At 37.6% G+C, this 11,517-nt stretch overlaps 1 protein-coding gene across 12 annotated transcripts in view; it reads left to right on the forward strand.

Annotated features, from left to right (window-relative positions):
• SOX13 (SRY-box transcription factor 13) overlaps window positions 1-11,517 on the forward strand; it is a 59,027-nt gene that overhangs the window by 43,326 nt on the left and 4,184 nt on the right. For 8 of the 12 annotated variants that reach the window (XM_039340611.1, XM_039340651.1, XM_039340630.1 and 5 more), the window contains 8 exons: window positions 1,111-1,179; window positions 1,849-1,963; window positions 3,599-3,681; window positions 3,767-3,917; window positions 5,233-5,342; window positions 6,873-6,969; window positions 7,260-7,403; window positions 11,265-11,481. In XM_039340611.1, coding sequence (XP_039196545.1) covers window positions 1,111-1,179; window positions 1,849-1,963; window positions 3,599-3,681; window positions 3,767-3,917; window positions 5,233-5,342; window positions 6,873-6,969; window positions 7,260-7,403; window positions 11,265-11,481 — 986 coding nt within the window. The remainder of the gene's footprint in view (window positions 1-1,110; window positions 1,180-1,848; window positions 1,964-3,598; window positions 3,682-3,766; window positions 3,918-5,232; window positions 5,343-6,872; window positions 6,970-7,259; window positions 7,404-11,264; window positions 11,482-11,517) is intronic. The other 4 variants (XM_039340601.1, XM_039340671.1, XM_039340592.1 and 1 more) reach the window with 4 other exon arrangements.

Consider the following 11,517-nt stretch of genomic DNA (forward strand, 5'->3'; position numbering starts at 1 on the left):
GGATTTATAGAGCTAAATGAGTTAATAGGTCTTTATCTAACTCAAATCAGCCTGAAAAGGCAAACAGTTTAGAAAGAGAACAAATATTTATTTCAGGGATGGTTAGTCCGTGGCCATTTCTGCGGGCCTTAAAATCTTCTCAGATAATATTGTTCATTTTTAGCAACAAATCATAATTTTATGGTATGATTTTTTTCACAATATAAAACAGGAATCTTTTCTAGTTTAATATTTCCACTTTACTCAATTTCCCACCCACAACTCCAAAAAATCAAGGGCTGAAAGCTAATGTCCCACCTTCTCTGCAGCTCTTGAAGGCCACTTCCCCCCCCCCCCATTAAATAAAGCATAGCCTCTGACTGCAAAAGATAAAGACATAAAAATTACCAACTATGTGTATTGTAATATGGTAATAAACAACAGGGTGTAGAGTCTACATAAATAGGATATTATAAAATTCCAAATACACATATTTAGAGTGAAAACTGCAGGGATGTATAGTAAATTAAACTGTCTTATTGTGACGAAATGATGGTGATGTGAATGGATAGGGCTGTTGCTCCAGTTACAACTTCTCTTAACAGATGAAAACAAGGTTTAATTTTAAATAAATCCACAAGCCTAAGCTTTAGGAGGAGGTTAATATGTTGCCTGAGACATCAAACTTCCTTTAAAGTTATTCACTGCTGGTATTTTTAAGCCTAACTGTGATGTAATTATAATCTTCACATGTTTTACTTCACCTCACTCCAATAACTTGTATGCTGTGCGCTAATAAGTCAAATATGTGCTTATTCATCTTCTTAAAGCTATTCAGTAAGGTAATTTCATCACTGGAATTCTGTGTAATAATGATGGAGAAAAGAGATGAGAAATCTGAACGGGAAACTTCACCTGAAGTTTTTAGTACCCGGGGTCTTGCTTTTCTAAACAATACTTGTTATCATTTGCATCCGTGCATTCAAGTTCTGCTTACATGAGCTGTTCTTGTTTTGCCACATAGTGGCCTTCCCTTTATTTTATAGAAATGAGCATTGTGCCCAAATGGCCCTAAGGTTTGTAGTTCAGTTAGCATGGATCTTGGTTCCACCCCATCTTTCCTACTTGTAGATTGCCAAGCAACAACAACAACTTATCCAGCAACAACACAAGATCAACTTGCTGCAGCAGCAGATCCAGGTACAATGTTATATATTTTCTTTGGGAAATGGGACTTAAGTGTGGCTTAATTGAAGGCATTCACCTAAAAATTGGAAGTGCCAAGACAAGTGTAATAGTGCTACATGTAGATTATTTATCCTTAGATGTATAGAAATTAACATAGAAGCAATTGTTATCTTGATAATGATGCATTAATGCAGCTTTTCAAAATGTAAGAGGTTGAGATCCACAGTGCCTTACTGTGAAGCATGTGCCAGTGAAATCATTAGGATTTGATTCAGACTAAATGTGATTGGACTTGAGGCCTTGGTATGGGAATAAAGGGCCAATCCTGTCCTCCTTCAGTTTATATTCCCACCCATCCTTTCTGGCTGGTTGCCACTTTTAGCGAAGAAATACATACTGAAAATGTTTTTCAAGTTGATAAGAAACTTCAGTATTTCTTCCACTGTGGTATGAATAATAAAAATTTTGTACTTCCTTAAATATGTTGTCTGGATATTTGCATTAAGTACCTAATATTTGATACTGCAATATGGATATGAAGTAAGAAAGTGATATACATCTCTCTATTACTGCCTCTAGTCTAGTGGATATGAAAAATGGCTGTTTGGACAAATAGCACTGTTACAGTTTCATATGTCCTATATCTATTTCTGTGTCCATCACTCCCCTTACTCTTTTCAGCAGGTCAACATGCCCTATGTCATGATTCCAGCCTTTCCTCCCAACCACCACCCTCTTCCTGTCACTCCAGAGTCTCAGATGGCACTTCCTATCCAGCCAATTCCATGTAAGCCAGGTATGAAGAGGCCAAGAAAAGTGGAATTGTGATATAGATTTCCCAAGGTTTTTAAACAGTGGACTTGGAATGGGAAGAGAGGGCATCCTCTATTAATTGTAGCCATTGAAAACCATGAGACAAATGAACTTTGTTGAATCAATTCCTTAATGTTTCAGTCAGTAAAAATGGAGTCAGAATGCTGTTTTTAATGATTAAAACTGATTATTTTTCCTACACAAACCTTTCTGTTTAACATTGATAGGACCCTTTCATGTGTCTTGGAAATGAAAGATAGAAAAATACTGCAAAATGGGCTTCTCTTCTAAGAGATTTATTAACATGGATTTGTAGGGAAAATCAAGGTAGACAGTCTGCAAATGTAATAGCTGGAGTTTGGTTACATAATACAGAACCAGCATGATTGTTTCAAATAGCTTCCTTTCCTAAAGTATTGCCAAATGTTCAACCATGCAGGTTTAACATCCTCATTTCACCAGTTCTCAAGGGTAAATTGAAGAATACATTGCCACCTGTAGCAGGCATAAAAGAAACATTGTCTTGTGCTTTTCTCTACTACTCCTTCTATAGGGGCATCCATAACTCTATGGTAACCCGTTAACACAAACATTTCCAAGTGCTTTGTATTCCTTTTATATAAACTCTGACAAAGTAGAAAGATAGCATAGAGTAATATGGAGATAATGTTGAAGAAGAAATGCAAAGACCATTAAGTATGTAGCAACTTTATACTGAGAGGAAACGTGTCATGAAAAAGAAACTCAAGATAATCCTGCCTTGGTTCAATTGGGTATAAGAATCTGTTGCAGGCTTTGTTGTATGTTATTACACCATACAACAATAGAGTTCCATCTAGATTGAAGAAATCAGTAGGTCTTCCCTTTCGTTAGTGCATGTCATTTTATGTAGAATTACTATAAAATCAGTATAAAATAAGACTTCCTATTTTGTTGTTGTAGCTTGAAATAGTGTACAATAATGAATTTTGATACTGTCCTGTTGTTTTTCCTTTTTGCCCATTGTTCAGTTGTGTCCAGTTCTCAGAAAACTGCCTGGACAAGTCTTGGACAAGGTTTCTTGGCAAGGTTTTTCAGAAATGGTTTATCATTACTTTCTTCCTAGGGTTGAGAGAAAGTGACTAGTCCAAGGTCAACCAGCTGGCTTTATGTCTAAGGCAGACTAGAACTCACAACTTCCCAGTTTCTGGCCTGATACCTTAAACCACTACACCAAACTAGCTCTCACCGTATGACATATAATATTATTGTATTGTTTTTATTGTATTTCACCATAAGATACAATATATTTATAATAAAGCTGAGTTATATTTGGTTATATCTGGTCTTGGTCCCTCTCATTCTAATAGTCTGGGTCCATAGAACTAAGAACAGTTCACTACTTCAATACATTGATGACAGTTGTCCCCAAACATATTACTGCAATGTACACAGGAGACATGTTTTTACATATTTGGGGACAGATGCAGAAATTTCGCCCCTTTACATAATTCCAGGTTGAGTTTCACTGAACTTACAGCAGATTCCCTCTTGATTCAATGGTGACATAAGAAGGACCCCAGTTTAAGTTTAACATTGTACACAATCTCCACCTCTTCTCTTTCTTTACAATCTACAGTGGAATATCCTATGCAGCTGATTCATAGTCCATCTCCTTCAGCATTGAAGAGACCTGCAAGCTCAGGCCACCTACAAATCCAGGTAAAACCTCTTAATTGCCTTTTTCCTTAGGTCTCCAAATCTTGTAGAAAAATGTTTCTATCCTCCTTCTCTATTTTGTTTTCAGGAATCTTCACAGCCACTGAACTTAACAGCAAAGTCTAAAGGCTCTGAATCCCATAATGCCTCCAGCACACCTAGTTTAAAGATTAGTAGCAGTCAGTCCCTCAGTGGTGTTTCTCGGGAGTTGCAGACCAGCCCTCCCAGCCTTCCAGTGGGTAGGTCTGTTCCTCTGATTCAGAGCTGATAGGGAAATGCTTCTTTGAATGACTTGTAATTGCAAACTTGTTACAAAATACCTTTGCTTTATTAGCTTATGCTCTTGATTTTTCTTTGGGGAAGAATTCTTGACATCTCTAGATTCATGAAGGGATGAATACGGCTTTCCTCAAAATTCCTTTGGGGATTTTATCTTGTGGATTTACCAGTACTGAAGGGGGAAGAGAAACTGCAATTCAGAGGAAGATGCATGCACTGCCCATGCAAAATATTCAGTCCTCAACATCTCCAAATATGTCTGGGAAAACTTGGAGAATTTCTACCAATCAGGAGAGACAGATTTGATGTAGATGAACCAAGGATCTTCCATGTTTCAGGAGTCCTCATATATCCAAATCAATATATCCAATGTGTTAGATTTTGAAACATATGCAAATTATAAAGTTCAAGGCTCCAAGAGTTAATATGAAGTTAACAGATACATAGAATACTCTAATCACTCCAAATGAGAACCTACGTTTACTGCAGTCTTGAAGAGGAGCATAAATCCAGTCTGAAGTTTAATGTGCAGAAATTGTAGAGACATTGTAGTATATTTGTTGTTGTTGTTGGAGATGCCTATTCTGCTGTTTCATGATTGCTGAAGGCACAAGATAACAATCACAGCAATTCTGGGCATGTGAAGAAAGAAAGTCATAATTCTTGAGCCTTCCAGGCTTTTGTTAATTAGAATTGAAATCTTTTTTGTGTTGACAATCTCATGTCGTCTCCAGAAGGAGTACAGTCAGTTACAAAAGTTTCAGGGCTGGAATTCTGTGTCCTTCTATTTTCTAACAATGGACCACTGCCAGTAGCCACAGTAGTCTACATCACCTCTGACATTCAGGAAAAACCTCCTTGCAGATGTTACATGCCAGTAATGTAAGTGGAAGTTCACATAGGACCCCGTGTATCATCTTCTTCGGAATCTCAGGATTGCACCATAAATGTTTCTTTTTCTGATGAGAAAAAAACGTAATCACTGATTCTAAAAGAAAACTAACCTGAAGCTATATAAAGGGGAAAAAATGCTGTAGTTAAGGCATGCTTGTGGAAAATGCAGGACAGAGCTATTGTATCCAGGCTATAAAATTCTGGGTGATGTCAGCAAATGGTGGCAAGCTCAGGGATTTCCTGTAGCCTATCTAGTGGTTGTCTGGATTTTTCAGCCTGGATGTGGTAGCCCCAGTGTTATTTCCTTGTGTTAATAGTTTGCACTGGTGATAATCATGAAGATATCAGTTGATCACCAGTTGTTTTTTTTAAAAATATCAGGATTCCTTGGAGAGGGAGATGCTATAACTAAAGCAATACAAGATGCTCAGCAACTTCTGCACAACCAAAGCAGAGCTCTAGATGGTTCTCCAAATCATCCATACATTAAGGTAAGTGATATTGATTTTGGTCTTAAAAGGAAAGAATATCCTCTTTGACACAAAGCCTTGAATAAAGATTAGAATTTTGAAGAATGAAAGATATCAGAGTCTAATGAAAGTAGTCGGTCAGTTTAAAAAAAAACCCTGGTATTTGGGTTTTTGAGAGCCATTGTCTGTAATATGAATAGTAATGAATGAACCTTCAAAAGATTCAGTTCAGAATGTTCTAAAAAATGAGCTAATTGGACATGGTTTATATTAGGGTAGCATTTCAGACAATTTAATAATGGATAAAATTTATAAGCTTCCCAATTCTGATTCACCACATCCCTGATCCATTGTAGAATATAACCAACCCTGGAAGTTATTTGGTGAACTGTCAAGACTATATTCTGTTTGTTTGTTTTAATTCCTCAAACATTTCTGATAGAAACAACAGTATCATGGGCTGAGGTGTCTTTTGAAATTGTTAACTTTATTTTCCAGAGGTCTGTGTTCCTGCTGTAAGGCCCATTGAAAGTTGTAGGAGAAGCTTTTTCCTTTGCTGTTACCACTACCTGATAAATTGAATGACTAAGGGAAGAGTTTTCAGTGATAGTACAATAATTATATACTGAGAGTGAAAATTGGAGAGGTTTGAGATTAGCACATAATAAAATAGAAACTAATACATGAAAACTCCATATTCCAACATGTTAAGTCTAAACTTAAAGTACATAAAATACTTATTCTATTACAATAGTCCATAAAGCTGTTCAAAAGTCATTTTATTCCTTAGACTCATGTCTTTAAAGTATTATTTACAAAAGCTGTTCAGCATGTTAGCTGAATTGTTCCTTTTTCTTACTGAAACTATTTGTTCTATAAACAGAAAAAATTATAAAATACCTTGTTTCCAAGATTCTTTTGTTCAGATAATGTTACCTGTAGTCTTTCTTTTATAGTTTCCTGTTCAGCAGATTTGGACTATACAGGTCCTATTTTAGGAGATTATATAAGGCCATTCTCTTTTGATAATTTAACATATGGCAAAATAATTTATTTTAAAAATCTAGGTTTAAGGCGGGTTAATTGCTTCTGGAAACATGCCATTGGTACAAGCAGTTTTCAACTTATGACAATTTAGCCCAATATTTCTGTTGCTAAGTGAGACAAATGAGTTTTGCCCCATTTTACGACTTTTCTTGCCACATTTGTTAAGTGAATCACTGCAATTGTTAAATTAGTAACTTGGTTGTTAAGTGAATCTGGTTTCCCCATTGACTTTGCTTGTCAGAAGGTTGTAAAAAGTGTTCACATGATCCCGGGACACAGCAGCTGTCATAAATATGAGCCAGTTGCCAAGTATCTGAATTTTGATCACACAACCATGGAGATGCTGCTGTGGTTGTTAAGTATGAAAAACAGTCATAAGTTGCTTTTTTCCGTGCTATTGTAATTTTGAACAGCCATTAATGAATGATTATAAGTCAAGGACTACGTGTAGTAACTTTTAATGTTGCTTACCTTGGTAAGATGCAGAAAACCCTGTATTTTCAGGATCATACCAATTTGGATTCTTCACCTGGAAAAGAACAGATGGATGAGTCATCTCTTCAGAGACTGGATGAGTCTCTACTAACATGTGAAAGCGATGGTAATGACATTTCTTCTTTTTCTCACAAATTTCACCAGTGTTGAATTTTGAAGAGAAAATCTAAGCAAGCTTCCTTTAATAAATGAAAACTTTAGTTGAATAGCTGAATTAGGGTTTTTTAATGGTTCCAAAACCTCATGACTACTCTAAATTTGATAGGTAATCAACTTTTGTATATAGCAGATGTGACAAATCTACCATGTATGATCCCCCATTTGCAATTTCCAGAATTCACAAACTCCCATAATCTGGTCAGTTTAATGAACTGTTCTTTGGTCCTTTCTTGGCAGGCTCACGGCATTTTCCTGAGTCCAGGAACAACAACCACATAAAGCGCCCCATGAATGCTTTTATGGTGTGGGCCAAGGATGAAAGACGTAAAATTTTGCAAGCTTTCCCAGACATGCACAATTCAAGCATCAGTAAGATTCTAGGTAAAGAAAGATGTGTAAATTGGTATCTATCGTTCTTTTTTCTAATTCTTTTGATATTTCTGTGAAACATATTGCCCCTTGGGTAAGTAATTATTGGTAATTTCTAACAGTTTAATAGTGGGTTTAGTAGAAGGAACAAGCACAGTTCTCTTTCTTGGTCTATCATGATTGCCTGATTCTTCAGATTTTACACCTGCAAGTGTTGAATGCAGGTTTAAAAAAAATTAAGCTCACATCAAAGAGGAAGCTAAGACTAACCTTTTCTCAGGGTGCTATTTATACAGTTGTGGTTGTGGATCTTTTCTAATGATATGAATCTCAGACTACAAAACAAGCTAGACAAGGTCGTAGTCACAAAGGTAAATTCATTGCTTGCCCCAGAATTCAAATAGCAGCTTAAACCGAGCCTCTTTGCTCAGTAGGGAGGCCTTTCCCCCCACCACCACCAGAATGGTTGTAAGTGGTGCCAGTTGCTAAGCAGGTCATCCTGGGACCGATGATTCTTTTGTAGTGATCATTTAGCAAATGCCACAGTCATTAAGTGAAGCCGTTATTAGAAGGGACATTTTTTTTTGCCAGAAATTGGAAGTAAATACCAATTTCTGGCAAAAAAAACATAAAATGAGGTCATGTGACCACAGGATACTACAAACAGCTGTAAATGAGTTGCCGAGTGTGCCCCCCAGATACAATCACATGTCCATGGGGGGCAGGTATTGAGAACCTCATATCCAGGTAAGTACCTTTTTTTGTCCATTGTAACTTGAAACAGTCCCTAAGCAATGACTACCTATATGTAGTGCTTTTCTTTTTCTTCTCCTTCCTGTCCCTCTATCTCTCTCTGTCTCTCGCTTTCATAAAAGGTCTATTTCCATCTACGCTCATTACAATTAGCAAGGCAAATTTTGTTTTTTAAAGAGGAACATTCAGAAATTCTGGCTTCCTCTGATAGAGAATGATATGATCCACTCTGTCTTTTTGACCCCTGCAGTTCTAGATGTGATGTCTAAAAGTGTGTGTGTGGGGGGGGGAATGGAACTTACTTTGCTTCTGAGTTTATTGTTTTGTTCTTTAGCAAACCAAACCAAACTGGATGTATGTAAATACGTGTAATAAAAAGTACAAAGGGAAAACAATGATAACGACAACATTAAGAAAAATACATATGACTGAATCCTGTCTTGATTTTTTTTCATTTTAGAAGGTTGTTAAATTATGACTATTTTGTGTAAGCTCAATATTATTTGAATTATGTTGACTCTGAAATATAAGGTAATTTTACCTGTAATGTAATGCCTGCCTTTTCCTATCCAAACTCCTAGGATTTCCTTTGATCCAGAAAGTTTGTCTAGGATTAACTTTTTCTCACGTTCCATCAACTATATAGACATCTTAGACTTTGTTCCCTCCATTAACTGCTTGGGTAAAGCCTTCCTCATCTCTCCAGCCTCAATTTTTCACAAATTCTCTGTTGGGCATGACAATAAAGGTCACAAAACCCAGGGAATTCCAGCCACCCAGAAGGCCAGCCTACTTTAGCTGTTCCACCTGCTCCCCATACCTTGGGATTAAAAGAATTCAAAGAGCCCTCTAGGAAGGTGACAGGAAAGGTCAGCAGGAGGGAAGGGTTCTGGTCAGCCATAGGTGGCGGCCATGGCTTTGGAGCTGCCCATTTATAAGAGAGAAGAACTAAGGAAAAGAACTGTACTTCCCTGCCTTTCCCTTACTTTCCCATTTACCCGATGTCATATAACTCAGCACAAGTCAGTCAATATAATATTTGAGAAAAGTGAAAGGTCTCATTAAATAAATGGATTCTCTTGCCGTTTGACAATAGTGCATCTTCACACATAACACTTTTTCCACATGATGCCTTCATGTTGATGTACAATTAAATGCTGAGTAAATATATACACAGGTTAACACTGTATACCTGTGCTTCAGGGGCTAAGCAAGAGTCGTGTAACCCCCCCCCCAACCTGCTCTCTTATGGCCTTCTGGAGAATAGTTAGAATCTGGCTTTTCTAGAAGGCCATTGGTAATCAAGCATCTAGAGCAGCATTTTTCAAACTTGGCAACTTTAAGATGTGTCGACTTCAACTTCATGCTGGCTGAGGAATTCTGGAAGTTGAAATCCACATATCTTGAAGTTGCTAACTGTGAGACACACTGAGCTAGAGGAAAAATTGTGCCATTATTGTTCGTCCTTCTTTACAATTTATTTTTACTGCATTGTTTTTGGTTTTAATTTTGCACACCACCTAGGCCAGGGGTAGACAACCTTGGCTCTTTTATGACTCATGGACTTCATAGCTGGCTCAAGAATTCTGGGAGTTGAAGTCCACGAGTCATAAAAGAGCCAAGGTTGCCTATCCCTGACCTACCTAGGCCACAGTGAAATGGTTCATAAATCTAAAAATTAATTTTATTCCTAAACAAACAGGACTCATCTAGATACATTTGTGATCCTTGCCTCTGTTTCCATGAATTACGCTTTGTGAGAAAACTACTCTATCTTCTAAAGAAAAAGGAGGAAGGAAATTGATATTTTGTTTTGAGAGATGTTTTCATTTTGAAACTGAGCAATGCCCACTTTGTTTTGGTCAAACTGAGGATCACATACAGGTCGTCCTCGACTTACAACCATTCACTTAGTGACCATCTGCAACAGCACTGAAAAAAGTGACTTAATGACTGTTTTTCAGAGTTATGACCACTGCAGCATCCTCTGATCATGTGATCAAAATTCAGATGCTTGGCCACTAGCATGTGTTTATGATGGTTGCAGTGTCCAGGGGTCATGTGATCACCTTTTGTAACCTTCTGAAGCAAAGCCAATTGTCAGATTCACTTAACAGCTGTGTTACTAATTTAACAAATGTGATATTTCTCTTAACAACTGTGGCAAGAAAGCTCTTAAAATGGGGCAAAATTCACCTAAAAACAGTCTTGCTTAGCAACAGAATTTTTGGCCTCAATTGTGGTTGTAATTTGAGGGCTACATGGATCTTGTAATCCACAAGACCCAGAACAGCCATTAACTACATAGTACGGCTTGTTTAATATCTCAGTTTACATTTCTAAATAGGCAACACAGCCAGATGTTTTCTGGAGCTCCTAGTTCCAATGTGATATGATCATTCATATAGTTCTACAGGACTAGCCTTGCCAGTGTAGAATTGCCCTATGTTCTTGGACATAAAGCAGTCTGTAGAAATAATTCTTTTTGCCTAGTAATGAAAGATAAATGCACAGCTGTATGATAACCTTTAGATCCGCATCTGGTTAAAGAAGCAATTTACATTAACCCTTCATATAATTTGTCTTTTCAAAGAGACTGAACTGTTGCATATAACACCCAATCCTCTCTGTGGCCTCAGGACCCCTCTGATTACAAAAATCAGCAAAACCATGTACCTGTCTCAAAGTAGGCTGAATGTAAGGGGGAAAATAGTCCCCCAACCTTTGTAAACTTAGAAAGCCCTGGTAATGTTCATAGCCAGTTTGTTTCTCCATCCACTCACTGCAACTCAAAGAAAAAGAAGTTGTTGCTGTTGCTGTTTGGTTTCTGATTATCTAAAGGTTGCCCATCCCTGTTTTATGTCTCAAACTCTGTTTTTAAAGGTGCCATATTTGTTTTGAATTGGCTATTTCAGGGGAATTATTGCAGACGTGGAGTTGTTTTTCATCTTAATCTACAGTGATCCACTTTTGTCATGTCCCTGTACTTTTTTCTTCTAAGACCATTTGTTAAGAACAGTATATTCTGGCCTAGCATGAGACTGAGAAGGACCCTGCAGAAGAGGAAGAATAAAAAAGGTAATTGAAATCATCCTTTTTCATTGCTCTCTGTTTTTATAGGATCCCGATGGAAATCCATGTCTAATCAGGAGAAGCAGCCTTATTATGAAGAGCAAGCACGGCTCAGCCGCCAGCATCTGGAGAAGTATCCCAATTACAAGTACAAGCCCCGCCCCAAACGCACCTGCATTGTGGAAGGGAAGCGGCTTCGTGTTGGCGAATACAAGGCACTGATGAGGAATCGGCGCCAGGATGCCAGGCAGGGCTACCTGATTGCGTGAGGCTTCCTGTCCCTTTTCTCTGTTCCTCTTGA

The sequence above is a fragment of the Crotalus tigris genome, unplaced genomic scaffold (assembly GCF_016545835.1).
Source record: "Crotalus tigris isolate CLP2741 ecotype Arizona unplaced genomic scaffold, ASM1654583v1 scf7180000017550.10884619, whole genome shotgun sequence".
Classification (NCBI taxonomy): Eukaryota; Metazoa; Chordata; class Lepidosauria; order Squamata; family Viperidae; genus Crotalus; species Crotalus tigris.